Here is a 27577-nt window from a genome sequence, read left to right on the forward strand (position 1 = left end):
AAAATTTCTGATTTTCAAAAGAAAATTTGTTCGGAATTCAACCCATGTATGGCCAGTTTAAGGCTGACATTGCCTTCAAGGTTTGTATTTTCTTGCATTAGCAGTAGAGCACATTAAGACACAAAAGGGGAAAATGTAATCAAACTAGAATCTTCGAATCTCTTCGAATTTTTCAGTAAGCCCAGGTTCACACTGAGCTGCAGGAATGAAGCCGTGCGAGTTCAACTAAACTCGCACGATTTCACTCCCGCATGTCAGTCCCGATTTCAGAGGTTATTTCACAGACATCTGTGCGGGTTTCTGCACAGATGTCAATGTAAATCACAACCTGAAATCGCAAAAAGTAATACTTTTAGAAATCTATGCGGCGCCGCACCGATTAGGACGGACAATTGCCGCTGATTTGACAAACCAAATCACATGTCTAATCGCACCAGTGTGAACCAGGGCTTAAGGTTAAGCTAATTAGTTGCCATGCACAGCTGCTCCAGATTCTGGCTGCTCCAGTTTTGATAAATTCCCCTCAAAGTTTAACAAATTCATGCCCCACACTGTATGGAACCTGCTTTACCTGTGTTATATTGTTTTATTGCAAGCACAAGTTCACCGTACAGCAGTCTTGATTTCGGTTTTAAATACTTTCCAAAAGGAAAAAGTTCAAAAGCCGAAAGATTTGTTTTTCCACGCTTTAAACCAACAATGGCTCCTCTTAAAGCAGGCCTTGTGCCTCAGTGCAGGACAACACAATAAAGCTAAAATCTCTCATTTCGATTCTATTATAACTTAGGACAGGCTGAAAAAAACTTTGGTTGTACTTCTGCTTTCTATTGGTGGTGGTAATGGTATTTACAATCGAAAGAAGAGAGCCTCACAGATTTCGTCTCTCCAACACACTATTAGTTTCAAATAAGGTCACAGAAATAAGCAGTGAGGTACTCTCATTATTCGACTGTGAAACTGGCTTTACAAGGAACCCATTTTCAGGTCCACCGGTTTTTAGAAAGCAGCCTTCAGATCCAACGATTACTGACTGGGGTTCCAACAATCCACCAACACTATTACATTTAGCTGTATTGGTGGCAGTAAAAGTGGAAATAATAATTTAAAGGGGTTGTAAAGGTAAAAAATTTTTTCACCTTAATGCATTATATGCATTAAGGTGAAAAAACTTTTGACAATACCGCCGCCCCCAGCCCCCCCGTTTTACTTACCTGACACCTCGAATCTCCGCTGCTCGTTCTCGTCATCTCTATTGCAGCTCAGCCTGGTCGCTGATTGGCTGCAGTGGATGGATTGAAAGCAGCGCAGCCATTGGCTCGTGCTACTGTCAATCACATCCGATGACGCTGCGCGCCGGGGGGCGGGGCCGAGTGATACAGCGAGCGGCTATAGCCGCCGGCTGTATCACGGGAGCGCGCCCGCAACAACTAACCACCATGCGAGGGAGCTCGCATTAAGGTGGTTATTTCTTGCGGGGAGGAGCTGAAACAGCCGCCGAGGGACCCCAGAAGAGCAGGTTCGGGGCCACTCTGTGCAGAACGAGCTGCACAGTGAAGGTAAGTATAACATGTTAGTTATTTTTTTTAAAAAAAATAAAATTACCTTTACAACCCCTTTAATGTATAAAGTTGACACTAACAACCTTACTTGGTCTGTGAGAGCTCAGCACATTGTATGACCAGGAGGGTGGCTTGGGTTGTTGGAGAAAGGAACCAACTTTTAGTTGTCATCTGCGGCTTTGAACTAACCAGCGATTTCCGGTTTCACATAATCTTTAGTTATAGCAGCACATGGTTTTCTACAGATATAAAATTCACTCCCAGTAACAGATTACTTTTAATGTATGAAATGTCACTGACTAGTAATGTGTTTTTGTGGATTAGCGGTAGTACATATTCTCAGAAAGCAGGGGGGAGACCATTTCATGAAATGCCAAGCTCAACTTGCCAGCATACTACCATGCAGAAAAAACAAACAAAACTGCGGGAGTCCCTCGGAAGGGGGGGGGGGGGGGGGCTGTCTTAAGACTCAAGGGAATGCAGAAAACCTGTTTAAAATATAACTAAAGGCAAAACTTCTTCTTTAGTTTTGGAAAGAATGGAGAGGGATGTGTCAGTTTTTATTGCTGTCTGTGTGCCCCCCGCTGTAAGGGAGATTCATCCTCTCCACTTGTCCCGATTACCAAGTAAAAGAAAATACCAAATTTTGGGTAGTCCCCAGGAAAATAAGAGGGTAAATCTTCCACTGAGGACACTAGCTCCGGTGGCCTGGGGTCCCCAAAGGATTCCCTTAATTTGCAGGAATTTCATCTCACTTCCTGTTTTGGCAATGGGACAGGAAGGGACAGTAAATCTCCCCAATGGGGCACAATAGGCAAAGAATAAAACTGGGGTTTTAACCATCCCTTACTCTAATTCAAAATGAAAAAAAAAAAAAGTTTTGCCCATAGTTATAATCTAAGAATGACCTGTTAATGGAAAACAGACTGCTATAAAGGACAGCAATTTTTTTTAGAAGTTTACACAACTACACCAGCACTGGCCTAACCTCTGAAAAGAAATTGTAGCAATAAAGACTTGTGTCGCTTTTTTTTTTTTTTTTTTAATAAAAAGGCTTCTTTTTCTATACAAGTCAATGATAACTCAAAGGTAGATTGATGCAGCCTAAAAGAGGGTAAACCACAAGTCAGATGCACCTATTAATAATCACAGAATCATCACCATCTCATTTGGCATACAAGCAGAATAAAACTGAAAACAAACTGCATTTACCCATAGACAGAAACTCAAATCCCATGGACAGAGGCTCTAATAAAACGAGTTCTGATGACACAAGACTGTAAATCTATTCTGCTAAAATTTCCAGGAATGAACTTACTTGTCCCACCCCCAGGACTTGTCAACACCAGCGAGGGGTGCGGCGCCTCCATGCTCTTGTGCAGTGTGGCCACAGCAATGATCTTACGCTTGTGGATGCAAAGCTTGGTCACATCCTCATCTGCCTTAACATCCTCTGCGGTTCTTTGTTTCACAGCAGCTCCAGGGTCAAAATTAAACACCTACAATGGTCATACATTGGATTACATAAGGGTGGGCATGCACATTCAGATATTCATTATCCTCTCACACTGCACCCTGGACCATCTGAGTTCTCTTTAACGTAATCACACTCTATGGTAGGATGCAGAAGTCAACATGCACTGGTACACTAGTCTCTGTAACTGGCAGGCACATTATTGTCTGCAATGCTCAACTACTTTAGCCGAGGGCTAGCATTTTGGATTTACCTTTTTTTTACCAAATTCTGAAAAGTCCTAAAGCTTGTGGTTAGAAAATCCCCATTTGTTTAGATCCCTCTTTTAAAGAAGATGTGAAATGATGCTCTGATAGAGCACCAGGTATATTAAAGTGGAAGTAAATCCATCAATTTAATAGTTTCAAAAAACATTTACATTCCTGGCATGCCCTATCACATTGGTTGTGCTCTCAACCAAACTGTTAAACCATCCAATGACTGGCGTCATAACTGATCACATGTGCAGCATCATGGCAGTTAAAGATTAAATCAGAGGCCAAGATGGCAGCTTCCATGGCTGAAAAATAGGAGGGTTTACTTCCACTTTAAGTAAGAGTAGGAACTTTTGTCAATTTCGGCTGTCTGTAGGAAAACCAGTTTATACATTTGCCTCTTGGAAACTTTGCCGTCTGCTAGATACATATCCATATGCTTTATATTTTGTGTGTCCAGTGGTCACTAAAATGTCAATACTAGCATCTGTAGCATCCATGAATAAGAGAGAGATTCTCCAATTTCAACCCATTTACTAAATCAAAGATCAGTCAGATGGCATGTTGTGCAGTGCCAGAGGCTAACAATTAGTCTTTAGGGGTGGCCACATACTGGTAGATATTTTACTGAGCAAGAATGGAGGTAAGGAGTGTGCCAGCCTTCATATCTGGGACTGGCAAGATGGTACCATACAGGGCTTCTTTGGCAAATGCTTTGCATCATTTCTTTTATGGCACAACCAAATTTTCCAGACATGTTACTAAATCTCTGTTCAAGTATTTCTGACATTCAGGAACGTACATAATCACTCCGATGCCAGTTCTTACACCCTAGTCGTGAATGCAACAAAACAATCTATGCCGTTGTTTGCCAATACTAGATAGTGTGCCAATACTGTGAATGCCCACCCTTACATTCACAAGGAGAAAAATATAAAGAGAAAAAACATTAGATTGGTCTACATTAAAGACAGAGCATTATACCCTTCCCCCCAATTACCCCCCCCCCAAAAAATATCCCAGTTTAATCGACCTTAAAAACAAACGATTAAACCAGATTGTAAACGTACCTTCGGCAGAACGAGAGGGCACTCTAGGCCACACTTGCAGGTTCCATCTGTGAGAAGATATGTTTTCACCTGGTCCAAACATGACAGATGGGATCCACTTGGGCTGCAAAGTAAAACGACAAATCAGATAAATGTGGTAGAGCAGAATTACAGATTACTAGTCATATTAGTTCATCTCCAAAGCCGAACGATTTCCAATGCGACTTTGATCCGACTTTACATTCTCGGGACCAAAGTTGCACCAAAGTAGTGCAGGCAAGATTTTACCCCTTCCTACCGACAGTATGCATATATGTGGCCACATTGGACTGGGCATTTTTCAGTGGGGCCACATACACTATATTACCAAAAGTATTGGGACACCTGCCTTTACATCCACATGAACTTTAATGGCATCCCAGTCTCAGTCCGTAGGGTTCAATATGGAGTTGGCCCACCCTTTGTAGCTATAACAGCTTCAACTCTTCTGGGAAGGCTGTCCACAAGGTTTAGGAGTGTGTCTATGGGAATGTTTGACCATTCTTCCAGAAGCGCATTTGTGAGGTCAGGCACTGATGTGGACGAGAAGGCCTGGCTCGCAGTCTCCGCTCTAATTCATCCCAAAGGTGTCCCATCGGGTTGAGGTCAGGACTCTGTGTAGGCCAGTCAAGTTCCCCCACCCCAAACTCGCTCATCCATGTCTTTATGGACCTTGCTTGCTAGGAAAAAAAACAAGGTATAATCCACCTGGATGCACACAGTATTTGGGGTGATATGGACAGTTTTACTAACACATGTCAAAGTTGCAAAATTGTGCTTAGTTTTACAATTAGGTGGGAATCGATTAAAATTTGCTGCAATATTAAGACCCCTTTTACACTGAGGAAGTTTTTAGGCATTTTAGCCTTAAAAATAGCACCAGTAAAGCACCTGAAAACTGCCTCTCAAGCCACCCCAGTGTGAAAGGAGCCCTTGCAGCACGGAAAAAAAAAAGTCCTGCAAGCAGCATCTTTGGGGCGGTGTGGGAGCGGTGTACACACCGCTCTTACACCGCCCGTGCCCTTTGGAATAAATGGGCAGCGCTTCCGAAGCGCCTGAAAAGCGCTTCGGAAGTGCCGCATCACGGGTGCTTTTAACTCCCTCAGCGGTAAAGCGCTGCTAAAACGAGTGGCGCTTTACCGCTAGCGCCGGCACTGCCCCAGTGTGAAAGTAGCCTAAGCTGCACCGATATGAACGGGTGTCATTGAAAAGAATGGGCTGTGAATAGTCATTGATGTCCAAAGTCAAAATGACAAGTCGCACAAGTGAGAATGCAGCCTAAAGGTCCCTAAAACTTGTATATACATTCTAATGACAGTGCTTATATTGCCAAATAAGAGATATGGAAAACGGTCAGCTTTTGGGGGGGGGGGGGGGGGGGGGGGGGAACTCCTCTTATCTGCCACCAGGAGTGGGTATATGGTTTTGACAGGTACCCACTCCCACCAGCTGCTGAGTTCGCAGAGGCAAACTCAGACGAAAGTTCGGCCCTCACCACAGCTGGCCCACTGAGAAAGCGCAGCATGATTCACGCACACACAGTAGGAAACCGGTTTCCCTTACCCAGGATGGCGGCGCCAGCACCCAAGAGCCAATTCAAGAATCGGCTTGGATGAGGACACAGTGGGATCCCTGGATAGGTAAGTGCCCTAATAGTAAAAGTCAGCAGCTACATTATTTAAAGCTGCTGACTTTTACTTTTTTGTTGGGGGGGCGGGAGCTCCGCTTTTATAAACCAAACCAGCCATCTCATCTGTGCCCACCCTACCATGACAAAAACTTCCAAGCTGTCAAGCTGATCCAGGGGTTTTAATGCTTTGACTCACTGAAGTGGAATGAGCATACAGATAATATGTTTTGCCTTTGCTTGCCGACTATTAGCAAAGATTCACAGAGGACAGAACTGTCTGGGTGAGCAGAAGACATGACTTGTTCCTCCCCCAGCCCCTGATTGGATAATAATAGGAGAATCAGGACACTGATGTGCTCATCTCTCTGTCACTTTGCACTAACCTCCTACGAGTGAAATTTTCCTTGTTAGCACATTAGCACTGCAGCATACCTGATTGACTCCTTGTATTGTTTCTGCCCAGCCTGAGCTCTCAAGTACAAGAGGTTTCAACATAGGTTTCCATATAAACGAATAAAGACCAAAAATTTTGAAAAAACAATATTTTCTATTCTTGGTCATAAAACATATAAAATTTCATCATAAGTTTAGGCCAAAGTATATTCTGCTACACGTCTATGGTAATAAACATGCCAGTTATAGCATCTACAAACTATGGGATATATATATGAAAGTTTATCAATGCTGGTGTACTGACAGCCCATCTCATTGAGGCCCTAAAATGCCAGGACAGAACAAATACCCCCAAATGACCCTTTACAAAAAGTAGACAGGCTGAGGCATTTAGCGAGGCATGGCGAGTTTTTTTGAAGATTTAATTTTTGTCACAATTTTTTTTTAAAATAAAGCAATTTTTTTTCTTACATACAGTCACCAGTGCAGTGCAGCGTAAACTTTCAAATTCAAATGTAATTTTTTTTTCATACTACTACATACTACTCGGGGGGGGGGGGGGGGGTTGATAAGGGATTTTTCTTTTCTTTACACTTTACACACAGGAGGGAGGGGCCATGAGCGCTGGCGAGGGACCCGAGAAGGAGGGGAATCCGGGCGGCTCTGTGAAAAACCACTGCACAGAACAGGTAAGTATAAGGCAACTTTCACACTGAGGCGCTTTACAGGCGCCACAGTGCTAAAAAAAGCGCCTGTAAAGCACCTCTCCTCTCCTAAAGCGCCCCTTCCCATTGAAAAAAATGGGGCAGCGCCGCAAACCCGCTGGCAAAGCGCCGCGTGCGGTTTTAACCATTTTCCGCCCGCTAGCGGGGGTTAAAGCACTAAAACAACGGTAAAGCAGCGCTAAATGCAGCGCCGCTTTACCGCCGACGCCCCAGTCTGAAAGTAGCCTAACACGTTTGTTATTTAAAATGTTAAAAAAAACTTCCTCCCTCCATTGCTTGGCCGCCTAGGGGACTCCTCCTCTACCCCTAGGCGGCCCCTCTTCAATCTTCTGGGGCATATCACAGGTCCCAGATTGTCTGGCTGCAAGGAGAGCACAGTACAGTGCACGCCCAGCTGTGAAGCCGCAAGCTATCACAGTTGGGTGCCCACAGTAGTAGTGATGGCGCCGTGGAGAGGAGGGGGAGAGGAGCGAGGCTTAGGGCGCCTCCCGCATCGCTGGACCGTGGGACAGGTAAGTGTCTGTTTATTAAAAGTCAGCAGCTACATACACTTTTTTTAGCTGCTGACTTTTAATAAACTCACAAAACAGTGGAACTCTGCTTTAATGAATGATAAGCCCTCTTGCGTGGCTAAATAGTACACTAATTGACTTTGAACAAATATTGGACCTCAGGCAAATGGTTTCTGGTAAGTGCTCTGTGCCTCAATATTCTGAACACAATGTCTAAATAACCCTCTCCTGAGGGAAATCCATTCCTAATGGCATCATTAGGACAAAGTCCATTAAACAAACTCCACCCATACAATTTTGTTATATGAAAGTATAACTACAGGCAAAACTTTTTTAAGTTTTAGACAGAGTAGAGTGGGATTAGAACATCTATTGTTATTGCTGTCAGTGCCCCCCTTAAACTTCATGTACACTAGCCTACATTTACAGCAGCTGTGGGAAAGCACAAAATTTTGCAAATTTGCGTTAAGAACACGTTTTGCATTTTCCCATGGCTGGCGGTCAAAACATTCCTATCCTGAACATGATATTCCTGCGTTCAGGAAAGGGAGGCTGAAGCTAACCTAAAGCTCAGAAGCTCCTAAAAACTCTGCTAAAAGCCCACACATAGGCTTTTATGGAGTTGAGTTTAGGAGCTTTGACAAAAAAAAGCGCCAAAAGCTCCCAAATTCAAATTTAGGAGCTGCCAGAGTAGGGCTCATGTACACACAGACTAGGTTGACCACCAGCCGCAGGAAAACGCAAAAAGTGGCAAAATAGCAGCTAAACCCAAGTTTAGAAACTGTAGTGTACATGAGCCCTTTACCTTTATCCCCGAAAGTGAAAGTAAAAGTAAAAGCATAGTTTTGAGTTTTCCCCAAAAACAGAAAAAGAAGGTACATCTTCCAATGGGAACACTAGTTCTGGTGACACTGAGGACAACCAGGGATTCCCTCACTTAGGAGAGATTTCCTGTGACTTTGGCTATTGGATGGGAAATGAAGGAAAATTTCCACAAAAAATGGCCAGGGGTTAGAACTCTCCCCTACTCTATCCAAAACAAAAAAGTATTTCCTTTAGTTCTACTTTAAGGCATCATTCTCACGAGGCGGATCCGCTGCCTCGGAGTCTGCCAGCTCAGCGGGAGATCTCTCCGTTGATCTCCGGTGAGCCGGCGGATGACAGGTCCCTCTCTGCTCACTGAGTGGGGAGGGGCTTGTCGAGTGCTGCTAGTTAGGCTCGGTTCACACTAGGACGACTTGGGATCCGACTTGTAAGCCCTCAAGTCGCCCCAGAAAGAGATTCACATTACAGTGAATGGGAGCGTCTTAATAGACACTACTGAGGTCGCTCCGACTTCATTGCGTACTCCCTGTACTACTTGGATCCGACTTGGTAGGCGACCTGTACCATAGAAATCAATGGAAGTCGCCTCCAAGTCGGATCTCTCTCTACAGTCAAGCGACTTTGCAGGGAAAAAATTTAGTTTGCCCAGGCAAACCCCTCCCTCCCAGAGAGCTGATTATCCTGTGATTGGCCACAGCCAAAGTCGCCTGGCCTGGAGGCGACTTGAAGTCGCATTGTAATTTGCTAAAGTCGCGCTGAAGTCGCACTGAAGTCGCGTTGAAGTCGCCGTACAAAGTCGCGCTGAAATCGTGTTGCCCCTGTGTGAACCGAGCCTTACTATGGAGAGATCGGCCAAAAACGGACAGTATGTCCATTTTCATCAGATCTCACCTGATCCGATCCGCCAGGGATGGATGCGAACGTAGTGGCATCCGTCTGATTTTAGCGGATCAGACCAAGTCGGATGTCAGCGGACATGTCACCGCTGACATCCGTCGCTCCATAGACTAGCATGGAGCGCCCGTTCAGGTCCGCCGTCAAAACTGACAGGGGGACCTGAACGGTCTGACAGTGTGAAAGGGGCCTAATGTTTTACATGACCACTTACTGAATAAGCTGAAAATTGTTCAAATTGAATTCTTTGGCCTCAACACCAAAGCATATGTCTGGTGGAAATCAATACAGCTCACCATCCAAATAACACCATTCCTCCAGTAAAGCATGGAGGTGATAATATCCTGTTATAGGAGGTGTGTCTCTGCAGCAGGAGAACTTGTCAGGATATAAGGAATAATGGACAGGGGCAAAATACTATCAAATTCCTGAGGGAAAATCTGCTGCCCAGGGCCAGAAAGTTGACAATGGGAAGAAGGTTTACCTTCCAACATGACAATGACCCAAAGCACACAGCAAAAAAGAGCACACAGTGGTGAATGTCCTTGCATGGCCTAGTTAGAGCCCAGACTTAAACCCCATTGAAAATCTGTGGAATGACTTGAAGACTGCAGTCCACAAATGGTCACCATCTAATTTAAAGCGGGGTTCCACCCAAATTTTGAACGTTATCTCTATGCATTCTCTTCCTTGCCTAGATGCTGACAAGCTGTGTAAAAAAATTTAAATCGCCGTAATTACCTTTTTTTTTTCTAATCTTCTTAGCACTTCCTGGTTTTCCTCCCATGGGAGTAGGCATGTTTCTATCCTCTCCCAGACCTCCCACAGTCCCCTGGGAGCTAGTCTCAGGCTTCCCAGCATGCATTGTGCAACAGCGTCATCACAACATCTCGGTGAATGCTGGGAGCACAGCATTCACTGCATCCAGGAAATACATGCTTGTGGGTTTCAAATGCCCACAATGAAGATGGAAACCGCCTTCAGTGAATTTTATAAGTTATTCTTTACAACAAAATCGGACACAGGCGGACTTATTACACAGAACATGTGAGTAGATAATCACGAGAAGAAAAGTTTGTGAACGAACTCCCAAAAAAAAAAAAAAAAACGATAGGTGGACCCCCGCTTTAACTGAACTTGAGCAGTTCTGCAAAGAAGAGTGGGCAAATATTGCAAAGTCTAGATGTGCAAAGTTAGTAGAGACATATCCCAACAGACTAAATGCTTTTTTTTTTTTTTTTTTTCTTACATGTTGGCGTTATATCTTTCACTTGGATTTTATAAGTTGCACATTTTAAATAAATGTAAATACAGCTGGAAACAAAAAACTGTATTGGTCTTCATTTCAGGCTGCAAAGCAACAAAATTCGATTTAAAAAAGGAGGGGGGGGCGATTATTTTCTATACCCACTACAATTTTCACAAGGTATTTACGTAGCCATCACAAATATCCCCTACATTTTTATGTTTACCTCCATCTAGTGGCCAAAATGCAGGATTTTACTGCTTGTGGCGTATCAAGACCATACTGCATTATGGCCACTAGAAGAAGCCATCATTCATAGGAAAAAAACATATTAGAGAAAATTCAGGGATTATACATGGTGGCTGTGCCAATGCTTTGTGATGGGTGTAGAGCAAATTTTTATAAATAGACCCCTAAGTGCCGGTTCACATTGGGACGGCTTCAAAAGTTGTCAGACTCTGAAGCTGCCCCACACATCGCTACCTCAGCGCGGCTTGCAAACGACTTCTGTAATAGAAGCCAATGCAAGCAGCTCCGAAGTCACCCCCAAGTAGTACAGGAACCTTTTTTTTAAGTCGGAGTGACTTGAGTCGCTCGCATTAGATCGGTTCCATTGCACTGCATTGGTCCAATGCTGCACCTGTCCCCCCGGCGTTTCTACACTGAAAACCGAGCGATCGAACTTCGATCGCTTGGTTTTCAGCGCTCCGTGAGCAGAGAGCTGCAGACTGTCAGTCACAGCTCTCTGCTCTTCTCTCTCCTCGCTCATTGGAGCGATGAGCTTTGGAGGGGGCGGAATGGCTGTCTCAGCCCAGGCAAATGGCAGATCCAGACTCTCATTATCTGGATGACGCGGTGCATGGACTGACATTGGTGACGTCAGCAAACGGATCACAGGAGTGCAAAATTACCTGCACTCTTGTGATCCATAGAAGTCCAGCCAAACGAGCTTAGGCTGGACTTCTCCTTTAATGATTAGGAATTTTCTTCTTCTTTTTTTTTTTTTTTAAATAGAAGTATTTAGCAAACCCACGAAACTATAATAGGGTCCTATGCAAGCTAGAACAGTCTAGTTCCTAAAAAAACACCACTAATACAAAAAATTTGTAACTGCACCAGTCATCCAAATTATTGGTTTACCATTTAAAGTACACATCTGGGGAAACAAATGCATTAAGAACATCTCTGCAAAACATGCACATGTGCATTTTTTTTTTTATCTTAAATGGTGCCCAGCTCTACACTGTTGTTACTGACATGGAACAAGCATGCAGTCAGTGAAATCAAAATTCCTGACCCTCCAAGTAATGGAGTGCAGAGAAGGATAACAATCAGGCTGCTTTCACACTGCTCCGTTGCAAAAAACAAATTTGCTGCGTTTTTGATTCGTTTTCCATTCATTTCAATGGGGAAGTGCGTTTTGGTGCAATTTCTTTTACTGCACCAAACATGTACCAAAAATGCAGCATACAGGATTTTTTAAAACGCAACTGACCCACAACTGACTGGTGTGAAGAGCTTCATAATATTTAATGGTCATACATTTCTTTTCTGCTTTTGGTAAGGCAAAAACAGAAGAAAAACTGATCAGTTTGAATTAATTTCTGGTAGTGCTTGCTATACCATAAACGAATAATACCCAAACAATGGTGACATGCTGTGATAACAATAATGGTGACACCGCTGCAGTGATGATAAGTACCGAACAATGATGCAAATAATGCAAATAGAAACAAAAATTAAATAGAATTATAAATAAAGTGACATAGTTCAAACAATCCCTAAAGTGATTGAAAAGTCTCATTTAAAAAAAAAAATAAACAAACATGTTATACTTGCCTCCTCTGTGCAGTTGGTTTTGCACAGAGCAGCCCAGAACCTCCTTTTTTGGGTCCCTCTTGACTGCTATGGGGGCACTTGACAGGAGGGAAGGGCCAGGAGCAAGCAGCTTGCTATGGGGGCACCTGAGTCGGGGCTACAGCTCCATGTACCCATTCAGACATGGAGCTGCCGTTCGGTCCCGTCCCCCTCTCCCCCGATTGGCTAACTATGATCGACAGCGGCGGGAGAATGGAGGAGGATAAAAACCTTCTGCCTTTACAACTCCTTTAATGCAATCTTGAGCGCTCCACCATGTGTAATATGTACACATCACACTCACCATATGTCAGTGACTTCCTGGCCTTATAGCAAGGTTTTTATACATTGTAATTTTACAAAAATGATATTATTGGAGGCTATCTCTCCATTTATTTCTAATCTGCCAAATAACTGTGTGGGAGAACCCCTTGGATTGCAACACTGAATTTGTGGAAAAGAGACACCAGGAATTGTGGGACAGGTTCCCCCCTAAAGACCTACAAGCTTTGCTGACTTTCCTTGCTATAAGGCCAGGAAGTCACCGACATCTGGCGAGTGCGGTGTGTACATACATTTGTGCTCAAAAGTATGCATACCGTGGCAGAAATTGTGAAATTTTGGCATTAATATTGAAAATGAGACTGATCATGCCAAAAAACGGTCTTTTATTTAAGGATAGCAATCTAATGAAGCCATTTACTATCACATAGTTTTTGGATCCTTTTTAAATCATAACAACAGAAATCACTCAAATGGCCCTGATAAAAAGTTTACATACCCTGGAATGTTTGGCCTTGGTTCAGGCACAGAAGGTGGCACACACAGGTTAAAATGGCAATTAAAGGTTAATTTCTCACATTTGTGGCTTTTTAAATCACAATTGGTGTCTGTGTATAAATAGTCAATACGTTTGTTAGCCCTCACATGGATGCACTAAACAGGCTAGACACTGAGCCATGAGGAGGTAGACAAGAATAGTCGAAAGACCTGCGTAACAAGGTAAAGAAACTTTACAAAGATGGAAAAGGATATAATAAGAGATATCAAAAGCCTTGAATATGCCAGTCAGTACTGTTCAATCACTTAATACGAAGTGTAAAATTTGGGGATCTCGATGCCAAGCCAAGGTCAGGTAGATCAAGAAAGATTTTAGCCACAACTGCCGCAGGAACTGTTCGGGATACAAAGAAAAACCACAGGGAACCTCAGGAGAAATACAAGCTACTCTGGAAAAAGATGGTGTGGTTGTTTTTAGGGAGCACAATACGATGATACTTGAACAAAAAAGAGCTGCATGGTCAAGTTGCCAGAAAGAAGCCTTTACTGTACAAGTTCCATAAAACAGCCTGGTTCCAATATGCCTAACAACACCTTGACATGCCTTATTGGCTTTTTTGTGGTATTGGCACAGTAAAGGCTTCCTTCTGGCAGCTCGACCATGCAGCTCTTTTTTCAAGAATCGTTGAATTGTGATCCTTAAAAACAACCACACCATCTTTTTGGAGAGCAGCCTGCATTTCTCCTACGGTTACCTGTGGGTTTTTCTTTGTGTCCTGAGCAATTCTTCTGCCAGTTGTGGCTGCAATCTTTCTTGGTTTACCTGATCTTGGCTTGGCATCAAAAGAGCCGCTAATTTTCCACTTCTTAATAAGGGATTAAACAGTACTGACTGGCACATTCAAGGCTTTGGATAGCTTTTTATATCTTTGTAAAATTTCATTACCTTGTTACGCAGGTCTTTTGACTATTCTTTTCCACCTCCTCATGGCTCAGTGTCTAGCCTGCTTAGTGCATCCATGTGAGAGCTAACAAACTCATTGACTATTTATACACAGACACTACTTGTGATTTAAAAAGCCACAAATGTGGGAATTTAACATTTAATTGCCATTTTAACCTGTGTGTACCACCTTCTGTGTCTGTACCAAGGCCAAAACATTCCAGGGTATGCAAACTCTTTATCAAGGACATTTGGATGATTTCTGTTGTTATAATTTAAAAAGGATCCAAAAACTATATGATGAATGGCTTCATGTGATTGCTATCCTTAAATAAAAGACAGTTTTTTGGCATGATCAGTCATATTTTAAATATTAATGCAGACATTTCACAATTTCTGCCAGGGTATGCAAACTTGAGCATGACTGTATCATTATACATGGTGGAACACACAGGGGACAAGGCATGGTGCACTCAAGACTGCATTAAGGACTGTTTGCACGGTCTCACTTTAATTCATAATTCTATATAATTTTTGTTTATTATTGCATTACTTGCATCATTGTTCGGTACTCATCACTGCAGTGCAGCGGTATCCACAGAATGTCACAATTGTTTCGGTATTAGTTTATGGCAGGGGTCTCCAAACTTTCTAAGCAAGATGCCGGTTAATGTCCTTCAGGCTTTAGGGGGGACAGACTGGGGCCAGCGAGAGTATAACATACCCTGGCATCAGTGCCCCATAATTGGTTTTAATGGGAGCAATAGTGCCCCATTGATGGGGTCAGTATAGGGAATGGTACCCTGTCATTGGTGTCAGTGGTATAGTACCCCAAGGGCCAGATAAAGCCAAGCAAAGGGCCGCATCTGGCCCCCAGGCTGCAGATTGGAGACCACTGGTTTATGGTATAGCAAGCGCTCTCTGAAATTAATGGATTATTGGTTAACCCTCTTTTGACACAAAAGATAGCAGGTGCATACAATTTCACCATCTAGTGTTTGTTTTTCCTGGGCACAGGCATTTCTTTTCAATTCTTAATTTTTAACCAATGGAAACAATTTGGCAAAAGAAAGCATTATATTTTTATTCTGGCAGGTTCCCCTAGAAGCGTTGGTAACATTTTACAATTGCTCAAAAGCTCGGCACCTTATCCCAGGTCACAGATAGAGAAGAAAGAAAGTTTCATCATCACAACTTCCATAAACAGTAAACTAGAAATAAAGGGCGGTCTTTGTCAGTTTGGTCACACCAGACCGCAAGGAACACGCAGTGGCCAGACTGCAGACCAAAGCATAACACAAATAATATCATTTACAACAGTGGTTCTCAACCTCAGTCCTCAAGTACCCCCAATGGGCCATGTCTTGGGAACTTCCCTTCAATAAAATAGCTCTCATCAATACCATGTCATTTAGAGGTCGACCGATATGGGTTTTTCTCTGGCCGATGCCGATATTTAGAAATCGCGGTGGCCGATGGCCGATATGTGATGCCGATTTTTTTGGGCCGATATATTTGGCCGATTTTTTTTTTCCTTTCTTTTTTCCCTTCATCTCATAAAATCTAACAGTTAGACCCCTTTCACACTGGGGCGTTTTTCAGGCGCTTTTGGGCTAAAAATAGCGCCTGTAAAACGGCTCCCCTGCAGTCTCAGTGTGATATCCCGAGTGCTTTCACACTGAGGCGATGCGCTGGCAGGATGTAAAAAAAAGTCCTGCAAACGGCATCTTTGGAGCGGTGTATACCGCTCCACCACTCCTGCCCATTGAAATGAATGCGCACCGCTGCCGAAGCGCCTGCAAAGCGTTTTGGCAGCGGCGCTTCAGGGGCGCATTTAACCCCTTCCTCGGCCGCTAGCTGGGTTATAAGCGCCCCGCTAGCAGCCGAATAGCGCCTCTAAAATGACGGTAAAGCGCCGCTAAAACTAGCAGCGTTTTACCATCAACGCATGCCTGCTCCAGTGTGAAAGCAGCCTTAAGTAATACAGAAATTTTTTTTCATTTAAACATTAAACAAAACAAACCTTCAATCAGTTCACTTGTATGTATAATTTAGAAAAAAAAAAAAAAAAAACAAAAAAAAAAAAAAAACAAAATATCTTAAATAATAAATACACAAAAACAGGTAATCAAAACTTTTGGACGAAAAAAAAAAATGGGCTAACTTTACTGCTTAGTTTTTTTTTTAATTCATTACTGTATTTTTTTTTTTTAAATTGCGTTTGAAAGACCGCTGCGCAAATACCGTGTGACATAAAATATTGCAACAATCACCATTTTATTCCCTAGGGTCTCTGCTAAAAAAATATATATAATGTTTGGGGGTTCTAAGTGATTTTCTAGCAGAAAATACAGGATTTTTACTTGTAAGCAACAAGTGTCAGAAAAGATTTAGTTTTTAAATGGTTAAACTGAGAACTTCTCCACGGAGTTCAGTCTATTGATAAAAAGAACCTGAAAGATACAAATGTATCTTCTTATCAGATTTGGCAGGCTGCCCAGAGGAGGAGAGAATCCTCTCCACAGGCAACTTGCATTAACTTCTATTACAGAAGTCATTTGCAAGTCACGGCTGAAGTTATAATCGGCCTTTTTTATCAGCACAATCGGCCGATGCCGATTAAGTAAAATACGCCAAATATCGGCCGATATATCGGTCGACCTCTAATGTCATTGATATTGATTTAAAGCAGCTGTGCAAAGTAAAGGAAACCCTGAAAACATGGCCCGTTGGGGGTACTTGAGGACTGAGGTTGAGAACCACTGCTTTACACATCACTCTCCAGTTTTCAAAGTGAAATGAGTTATAAAGATTATTAAGCAGTAATATTTTCAAAGTCCTTAAAGTAAAACTAAAGGACAAAACATTTTTTTTTCCATTTTGGACAGGGTAAGGAAGAGTTATAACCTCTGTAAGGTAGTTTTTGCCATGTGTCCCATCGGGGAGATTCCCCTTCACTTCCTGTCCCATAGGTAAAACAAGAAGTGAGAAAAAAAATCCTTCTAAAATGAAGGAATCTCTCTGGTTATCACCAGAACTAGTGTCCCCATTGGAAGATTTCCCCTCTATTTGGTGGCAATGGTAAACAGGATAAACAGAGAGGGTGAATGTTCCTAACGGCGGCACAGAGAGCAATAAAAACCTGACAGGTGTTCTAATCCATCTCCACTGAATCGAAAAAAAGTTTTGCCTTTAGTTATACTTTGAACACTTAACAGGCCATAGCTGAAAGATGGCTACAGCGTGGGGGGCACGGTGTGCCGGACCTTCAGAGTGCTTGTTCCGCTGTCAGCGGCTGCATGCAGGGTGAATATCTCCTAAATGGCGCACGTGTAGGAGATATTCATTTTACCCACTGGTAAGCCTTATTATAGGTTTACCTGTAGGTAAAAACAAAGCAGGGTTTACAATAGCTTTAAGGGGGATTCTCCACACACTACAATAAAAACCATCATGGCAAACCCTGCCTCCTCTGCAAAAAAAAGAAAAACGTTTCCCTGTATTTCAGCCTGGTTGACAACACAGGCAGTTAAAGGGAATTTCCTATAGAGGAATATTAGGCTAAAACTAAGCTTAGAACTTCTCCCACCCCTCTTCTAACCCCTATACTAACAACGCTGTAGAAGAAAGATGCATATACATAACTATTCTCAGAGTGCTCTGGCTTCCTGGTGTGAAGAGGGACAGCGGAAAACAGATGCCCTATAGTAGGCCTATGGGTGACATCACCACCCAGGCATTCCATCTGTTGGGGAGCATATGACCGGAGCACTCTGGGAACAGGTATCTTCCTTTTACAGGGTAGTTTGTATAGGTGCTAGAAGGGGGAAGGGAGCAGTTTTAAACCATACATGGTTCGAATTCCGAACAAATTTTCTTTTGAAAATCTTTTCAAAGAATTTTTGTTCGAATTTCACACCATTAGTGGGACACATCAACGGCTAATTTCCGTGTGGCTATCGAATTTGAATGATCGGACAAGTTGGCAATTTTTGGAAAAACAAACGATTTTCTAATCAATGATGGGAGAATCGTGTGAGAAATAGAATTGAAAAAGGAATGCACATGAGTATAAGAAAAGAAAATTCCCAGAAAGAAAAGAAGATTCCCAGACACAAAAATTATTTTCTGTAGCAACATGAGGTGAAATTGAAGGCTTGATTGGTTGAATTTAAAAAAATCAATGGTGGCACCATCGGATCACAAAACGCACAAAATTTCAGACTTTGAAAAGAAAACTCGTTCGGAATTCGACCATGTATGGCCTGCCTTAGTTGTAGCCTGCAATTCTACTTTTTAAGGCCTTCTTCACACTACTGCGATTTCTCCTTCATCTGCCATTGTGCTGTAATGCATGCCAAGGGAAATCACATTTTTTTCTATGGTGCCCATTGACATCATTGCAATGTGCAGTGTGATTTTTGAAAAGGTGCAGAGTACATTTTTTGCCCCAATACACTTCAAAGGGAGACCAGGAAAAGCACACGTATGTGAGTTTTTGGCAGGTTTTTGTGTTTATCAACCAGTCTCCTCCTTCTACAAAAATGAATAAAGCATGGAAAAGCATTAAAAAACAGGCATAAAAATGTGCAGAAATGCACTACAAATGCATATTGAAAACACATAGATTAAGCAGAAGCATTGGTGTGAACCTGGACTAAAGGGACTCTGCAACAGAAAAAACAGAGCACTGAATTCTCTTTTTGAGACAGCTAGTTTGCTGCCTGTCATATCGATGCTTTGGGTTCAATGCTGACAAAGTTGCTGCACTAATTTAAAGCATGCTTGTTCCAAGAATAATAAAAAAAAAGGACATTATTTAGGAGCAGCAAGGCAAACAGCATTTTCCTTGGGGGGGGGGGGAATATAGTAATTACAGCCCCTGTAATGTCCTTCTAGCAAAGTGATTTCAATGATAACACACACAGAAGTTAAAAAAAAAAAAAAAAAAAAAAAAAAAAGACAGAGCTTCCAACACTTCCAAATAAAAATAAAATAAAAAACCCAACGAGAAAGATAGAAAAGCTAGGCCTTAAAGTGTTACTAAACCCACAACAATAAAATCAGTCTGTATATGTAGTAAAGCATGCTCGTTATACTCACTGTGGAACCCAAGGTGTTAATCCTCTGCTTTGTGTATAAAGGCTGTGTGATCCTGTTTATTTGATCCTCCCCTTCTTTAATTAACTCCAATCCATCTCGAGATAGAACAGAGCATTAGGGGTCAGGCTGCACATGCTCAGTTTGGTGTGTATTGCTAGAGTTTTTTTTTTTATTCTTGAGAGGGCGCATTTGATTAGCACAGGGCTAATCAGCACTGTCCAGACAGAGTGTCAGGGGAGAATGAAAACTCCTCCTACAAGCTTTAACCACAAGAATTTACCCCCTTCCTGACCAGAGTACTTTTTGCGATATGGCACTGCGTCGCTTTAAATGACAATAACGCGGTCGTGTGGCGCTGCACCCAAACAAAATTGACAACCTTTTTCCCACAAATAGAGCTTTCTTTTGGTGGTGTTTGATCACTTCTGCGGTTTTTATTTTGTTGCGCTATAAACAAAAAAAGAGCGTCAATTTTGAAAAAAAAAAAAAGCAATATTTTTTACTTTTTGCTATAATAAATATCCCCCAAAAATATATAAAAAAACCAAATTTTTTCCTCAGTTTAGGCTGATATGTATTCTTCTACATACTTATGTTAAAAAAAAAATATCACAATAAGCCTATATTGATTGGTTTGCGCAAAAGTTATAGCGTCTACAAAATAGAGCATAGATTTATGGCATTTTTACTATTAATTTTTTTTTATTGGTAATGGAGGCGATCTGCCATTCTTATCGTGACTGCGATATTATGGCGGACACATCGGACACTTTTGACACTATTTTGGGACCACTGTCATTTATACAGCGATCAGTGCTATGTGTGGGGGGGATGGGCCAACTAGGACATGACAGCGATCACTGTTCCCGAAGACAGGGAGCAGTAGTTCTTTGTCATGTCACTAGGCAGAATGGGGAAATGCCTTGTTTACATAGGCATCTCCCCGTTCTGCCGCTCTGTGACGCGATTGCGGGACACCGGTGGACATCAAGTCCGCGGGACCCACGTTCATGGAACGCGCACGCACCCACAATGCCACGTCTTAAAGGGGATGTACCTGTTCGCCCATTTGCACAGCCGTGCCTTTGTGCCGATGTATATCGTCACGCACTGGTCGGCAAGTGGTTAAGCAGAGACTGATAGAAGTCACAAGACTGATATATACTGCTGATGAGAAAAGGTATTTAGCAGTTTATATTTACTAAAACTATTGCATTTCAATCTTATGTGTACTGTCGGAGACCAGATATTGTGAATGCAGGTTCTGGGTTTAGTAACACTTTAAATGTAAAAAGATAAAACCACATCAGAACAGAAGTAGATAACAATTGTGTTTCCAACAAAAACTATAACTGAAGGCCTTGTTATGCTCACCTAATATAAACAACGCCATTTTGGTCCACTCGACGTTGCCAGCCCACTGGAACCTGCACTGACAGCGAGGCACCATCATTGTCTCCTCCATCACATACCTTTCCACCATTCATTTTCTTATTGTGATCCAGCCAAGATATTAACAGAAAGAGGACTGCCACATGCCATAGGAACTCATGTCTCTGAGAGGACCAATCCTGCACAGTTGTGTAATCCGCACAAAGTGCATTTGGTAATAAAGTTTTATGACAAGTCAGAAGAATGGGTCACTATCTCCGTAATCCATTGCTGTGTGATATGCCACACCGATCAAAGAACAAAGCTCTCACAAAGCCACTGTGCCCTCCGAAGATGAACTGGTAGAATCCATCCATGTGCTGTGGCCTATGCGAAGACACACAGAAAATAATAACTTCATCCTTGTGTATCCAAACACGTTGTGGCGGGAGCGGTGATGACGGATTACCTTTTTATATGCTGCATTCTTTCTGTCTTTTTTTTGTTTTCCAATCCGTAGATACAATGTTGCAATACTTCCCAGGTGACCTCATGATGTCACAAAGTCAGCCTTGCTCTCCTAAAATAAAAAAAAAAAAAAAAAAAGAAGAGAAGGACAGACGTTAATATCAAGGAAGTTTCCTTACAAGATTACATATTCTATGCTATCCATTTACCATAAAGTGATTGTAAAGTCTTTTTTTTTTTTTATATTAAAACTAAAACAAACATGTTATACTTACCTCCTCTGTTGCAGTGGATTTACACAGAGAAGCCCAAATCCTGCTCTTCTCAGGTGCCTCTTCTGTGATCCTGGCCCCTCCCTCCTGTTAGGTGCCCCCCACGACAAGCAGCTTGTTATGGGGGCACCCGAGCCGAGACACAGCTCGGTGTGTCCATTCAGACACGGAGCTGCAACCCGGCCCCGCCCCATTTCTATTCTCATTGGCTGACTGACTTTGATTGACAGTAGTGGGAGCCAATGGCACCGCTGTCTCAGCCAATGAGGAGGGGGGTCTAGACATTCCTACAACATCACTGGAGCTAGAGGGTCCTCAGATAAGTATTAGGGGGGCTGCTGCACAAAGGATTTTTATCTTAAAGTGGATGTAAACCCAGTTTATGAAATTTGAGCTGGGCACATATATCTGTAGTGTTTTCTTATCTATCTTCAAAGAATCAAGTCCCACAGCTGTCTCTTCCTCAGTAGCTCTGTTATCAGCTTGATAACTTTTCACACCTTCTCCAGGAGATAGTTGACCAACTTCATGTTTAATCTGGACACCAGAAGATCTACGTCCGGAGTCCCCCATCTTTGGCAAACATCCCGAAAAATGTCGGGGTGAAGGGACCATTCCTCCGGGAATAACTGCTGGCTACTCAGGTAGTCCGCCTGCCAATTCTCTACTCCCGGAATGCCGACAGGCATGGAACATTCCCTTGTGCCCAAATTAGAATATGGTTCACTTCTCTCTGCGCTGCAAGACTCTTGGTGCCCCCTTGGGATTGATATAGGCCACAGCTGTGGCATTGTCTGATTGGATCCGGACAGGACAATCCCGTATCCTGAAAGTCCAGGCCCTCAGAGCCAGACGCACTGCCCGAATCTCTAGGATGTTGATGGGCAGGGCTCTTTCGGTTCTTGACCACTGTCCCTGGACAGTTGTCTTCTCTAGTACTGCTCCCCAGCCTAAAAGGCTGGCATCTGTCTTTACCACTTTCCAGATAACTGGTCTGAAGGATTTTCCTTTCAGCAGATTCTGGGTTAGTAACCAACTGAGGCTTTGGGACACCCTTGGGGACAGCCGCATTGGCAAGTCTAAAGCTTGAATAGTTTTGTTCCAAGCAGACAGGGTCCTGTTTTGCAACAGTCTCGAATGGAACTGGGCATAGGGAACTGCTGAAGCCACCATCTTTCCTAACAACCTCACGCAAAGGCGAGTGGAGGGATCTTCTTTCGACCTGACCATCCGCACCAGCTCTCTTATGGAAATGATCTTTGCCTGAGGCAAGAACACCTTTTTATGGGCTGTGTCTATGATCAGACCCAAGTACTGCAGCCTTTTTAGCGGTTTTAAGGAAGACTTCTCTAGGTTGAGAGTCCAACCTAGACTTTCCAGGTAACTGTTTGTAACGCGCACGCTTTGCTCCAAACGAGTCACCGACTGGTCTATTAGCAATAGATCGTCTAGGTACGCCAAGACTGTTCTGCCCTGTGCCCTTAACCAGGCTAGAGGTGGGGCCAGGACTTTTCTAAACACCCGGGGTGCTGTAGCTGGCCCGAAGAGCAAGGCTACAAACTGGAACCGCAGAAACCTTTGGTGAGCAGGAAATATAGGAACATGCAGATATGCATCTCTGATGTCGCTAGATGCCAGAAGTTCTCCTCCCTGTAGGATAGAAACCACTGACCTGATCGACTCCATGGAAAAGGAGCTGATCTTCAGGAACTGATTTAGATTTTTTAGATCTAGAATGGGTCCGACATCTCCATTCGGTTTTGGTACCGTAAAGAGGTTTGAATAAAACCTCAAACCTTGCTCTTCTGTGGGGATTTGTATAATCACCCCCTGAGCCTTTAATCGGTCTAGTGCCCGAAACAGAGATTGCCTTTTCCCTGGATCTTTGGGAATGTTTGACCTCAGAAAACGAGACGGTGGAAAGTCACGAAATTCCAGTTTGTACCCTAGAGTTACCCTGGAGATGACCCATTTGTCCTGAATTTCCTCTTGCCAGACTTCTGAAAACTGCAGAAGTCTTCCCCCCACCCTGGCAAGGGGGGCGCCCCTTCATAATGAGGCTTTAGAACTCTGTTTTGCAGGTTTCCGGCCCCAGGCGTTCTTATGTGCCTGGGCCTGACCCTGAGGTTCTCCTCTAGAGTCTGCCGGCGGAGGCCGTCGCCACTGCCTAGAGGCAGATGCCCCTGGCGCAGGAGAAAGAGCCCACTTAAATGAAGGGCGTTTACTCTTTCTTTTGACTGGCAAAAAGAGTACTTTTCCCACTGGAAATTGTTTGGATGTATTCGTCCAAATCATCCCCAAATAGCTGATCACCATGAAAGGAAACCCAGTCAGGAGTTTTTTGCATGGTGCTTTGGCTGACTAATTTTTTAACCACAGGATTCTTTGCATGTGTACTAGCATAAGCGCAAGGCGAGACGCCTGGTGAATAGAATCTTTAATGACGTCTATGGCAAAACATAATGCTCTTGGCAGCTCGGCCAAATCCCGGGCTTGCTGTACAGGATGCTCTTTAAGGGCCTGTCTAAATTGGTCCTTTAGGGATTGACAGATGCCTATTGCAGCGACTGCAGGCTGAGTAACGGCACCTGCCAAAGAAAAGGAGGATTTTAGTAGGAATTCCAATCTTTTATCTGTTGGATCCTTAAGCATTTGTGCATTGTCTACTGGACAAGTTAGACTTTTATTCACACTGGAAATGGCAACGTCAACTGCTGGTGCATGCCATTTTTTGGTGAATTTCTCCTCCATGGGATAGAGAACTAAGAATCTCTTTGGAGGGAGAAAATGCTTATCCGGGTGATCCCATTCAGCATAAATAAGCTTTTCTAGTAATGCACGGACAGGAAACGCATGCAAAGGCTGTGAGGGTTTTAAGGAACCCAAGGAAGAAACTGAACTTTCAGCAGACTCCGTTAGGGTTAGCATGAAAGTGGAACGAACCATCTCCATAAGAGATTGTACCAGCAATTCCTCCGATTGCGAGGCTGAAAAGGGTTCATCTACTGTTTCCTCCGTAGAGGAGTAATCGGTTTGTTTTTCCTCCTAATCGCCTGAGGGTAACACCTCATCCTGTACCCACGGTATTTCAGGCGAGGATGACAGTGTGGAGGTACGGCTGGAGTTCCCAGCACCAGGAGGTAGAATCTTTGGTACCTTTAGTGAGGTTTTTGTGGTGTCTTTTTTAACAGACATAGTACTAAGCACAAAAAGCAGAGGCACAATTTAAATACACTAATCGCTGAACAATAGTCTGACAGTAGAATGCCGCTATACAAGCTCAGTCTAGCGCTGGGAGAAATGTCCTTTCCCTATTAGGAATGCCTTTGCAGCCCTTACGTGCCCCACCGCTCCTGTGTCCCGAGTGTAGCCAGCTTGCTTCTCCTCGCTATCAGCTGAGGAGAGAGCGCTCAAGTTGATTTCTTAAGCCTGCGCTTGCGCCTCGTGGATGCTACGTCCTGCACACTGCACTTCGCCTAGGCCCCACCCCTTTCACCAACCCGTCCCCATTCACCAACCCTTCCAGTCTGCAGACCCAACACGAAGGGCGGGGGGGGGATGGGTGTGGGGGGATGGGGGGGGGGCAGCGCCTAATGACACAAGGAAAGAAAAAATAGGATTTTTATAACAGCTTACCTGTAAAATCCTTTTCTTATCATACGTCACGGAACACAGAGCCATAGTAGTTACTATGCGGGTTATAGGCCACCTTCAGGTGATGGACACTGGCACACCCTAAGACAGGAAGTCCACTCCCTATATAACTGCTCCCACTACTGGGAGTACCTCAGTTTTTGTAGCAAAGCAATACACGTGTATACTAGAAAGAAGGGAGGGACCTGTGTGTCCCGTGATGTACTTCAAAGAAAAGGATTTTACAGGTAAGCTGTTATAAAGATCCTATTTTCTTATCGTACACCAAAGGACACAGAGCCATATTAGTTACTATGTGGGATGTCCCATAGCAATGCCAACTGAAGGGAGGGAGAAACAACAAAAGAAGGGCACCAAGAGACTAGAAGATTTATACTGCTGCCTGCAGTACACTGCGCCCAAAGGCGATATCCTCATGACCTTTTACATCTACTTGATAGAATCTGGTAAATGCATGGAGACCAAGTTGCGGCCTTGCAGATTTGAGCCATGGAGGTCTGGTGATGCACTGCCCAGGAAGTACTAACAGCCCTGGTGGAGTGCACTTTAATATGAAAAAGTGGAACTTTCCTCTTCAAACCATAAGCTTGAACAATCACCTGACGAATCCATTTAGGGATAGTAGATTTTGATGCTGCCTGTCCTCTTAGGACCTTCATGCAACACAAACAAAACATCCGTTTTACGAATCTGAGCAGTCGCCTTCAAGTAGACTTTGATTGCTCTCACCACATCAAGAGAATGTAGTGACCTTTCTTCCGCAGAACAGGGTTCAGGAAAAAATGAAGGGAGAACAATATCCTGGTTTAAATGAAAACCTGACACTACCTTCGGTAGAAAATTAGGATGACGACGTAATACAACCTTATCCTTGTGAATAATCAAATATGGCTCTTTACAAGAAAGAGCAACCAACTCTTCTTGCAGAAGATATGGCTACCAGAAAAACTAAATTTCCTTGTCAAAAGGACCAAGGGAATACAACATATCGGCTCAAAAGTTTCTGTAATGCCGACAGGACTAAATTCAAGTCCCAAGGGTTCAGGGGTGACCTAACCAGAGAGTGTGAAGCAAGTGGTCGTTGAAATAATACTTTTAAGGCCGAAACCTGGCCTTTGATAGTATTCAAGGCCAGTTTAATTTCTAATCCCATCTGTAGAAACTCAAGGATCCTACCTATGACATATTTTCTGGGGTGCCAACCTCTGGATTCACACCAGGAGACATATGCCTTCCAGACTCTATAATATATGACTCTGGAGGCCGGCTTCCTTGCATTAACCAGAATAGACACTACTGAACCTGATAGCCCACGCTTATTCAGAATGTGGGTCTCAATAGCCAAACCGTTAAATTTAGTGTTTGTAAGGCAGGATGGAATACCGGTCCTTGCGAGGGAAGGTCTGGCCGTGGCGGTAGGGTCCACGGGTCTCCTACCGCCATCTTTATGATCTCTGCATACCAAGATCTCCTGGGCCACAAGAATCACCACCTTACCTTCCTGCTTGATCCTGCTTAGAAGCCGCAGGAGGGAATGCATAAATCAGTGAAAACTTATTCCACGGGAAAAACAATGCATCAGTTCCGCATGCCAGTGGATCCTTTGTCCTTGACACAAAGTTGTCCATCTTTTTGTTGAACCTGGACGCAAACAGATCCACGTCTGGAATTCCCCATCTTTGACATATTGACAGAAAGATGTCGGGGTGAAGAGACCATTCTCCTGGGAGCAACTGCTGGCGACTCGAGTAGTCCGCCTGCCAATTCTCTATTCCTGGAATGAAGACTGCCGATAGGCGAGGTATGTTGTTTTCTGCCCAAGTTAGGATATAAGTCACCGCTCTCTGGGCTGCACAGCTACTTGCGTGGCATTGTCAGATAGGATCCTGATAGGACAATTCCGTAATCTGAGCGTCCAGGCCTTAAGGGCCAGGCGTACTGCCCGAATCTCTAGAATATTGATTGGCAAGGTCATTTCTGATTTGGACCAATTTTTCTTGGACAGACGCTTCTTTCAGGACTGCTCCCCAGAAGGCTGGCATCTGTTACCACCTTCCAGGTAACTGGTAGGAAGGATTTCCCTTTTTGGAGATTCTTGGCTATCAACCACCAACTGAGGCTTTGGCACATCTTTGGGGATAAATGCAATGGGAAGTCTAGAGCTTGGACCTTCTTGTTCCAAGACGATAGGACACTGTTTTGCAGTAGTCTTCAATAAAATTGAGCATAAGGAATGGCCTCGAACAAAGCCACCATCTTTCCCAACAATCTCATGCAAAGGTCGAATAGAAGGATTCTTCTTTGCTTTGACCACCTGAATCAGTTCCCTTATGGAACTGATCTTTGCCTGGTGCAAGAACACAATCTTCTGAGCTGTATCTATGATCAGACCCAAGTATTACAATCTCTTTGATGGTTTTAAGGAAGATTTCTCTAGGTTGAGAATCCAACCTAGGTATTCCAGGTAGCTGACTGTGGTGACCAAACTATGGTCTAAGCGGGCTACCGACTGGTCTATCAAGAGTAGAT

The 27577-nt window shown here is 43.4% G+C and overlaps 1 protein-coding gene across 3 annotated transcripts in view; it reads right to left on the bottom strand.

Moving 5' to 3' along the window:
* Nucleotides 1-27577, bottom strand: part of MBD5 (methyl-CpG binding domain protein 5) — a 122381-nt gene that overhangs the window by 44143 nt on the left and 50661 nt on the right. For 2 of the 3 annotated variants that reach the window (XM_073634214.1, XM_073634212.1), the window contains exons 3-5: nucleotides 20658-21234; nucleotides 4358-4460; nucleotides 2878-3058 (exon numbers count right to left, since the gene is read on the bottom strand). In XM_073634214.1, the coding sequence (XP_073490315.1) occupies nucleotides 2878-3058; nucleotides 4358-4460; nucleotides 20658-20770 (397 nt within the window). In that variant the 5' untranslated portion in view covers nucleotides 20771-21234. The remainder of the gene's footprint in view (nucleotides 1-2877; nucleotides 3059-4357; nucleotides 4461-20657; nucleotides 21235-27577) is intronic. The other variant, XM_073634213.1, reaches the window with a different exon arrangement.

This window comes from Aquarana catesbeiana, linkage group LG06, assembly GCF_042186555.1.
Source record: "Aquarana catesbeiana isolate 2022-GZ linkage group LG06, ASM4218655v1, whole genome shotgun sequence".
Lineage (NCBI taxonomy): Eukaryota > Metazoa > Chordata > Amphibia > Anura > Ranidae > Aquarana > Aquarana catesbeiana.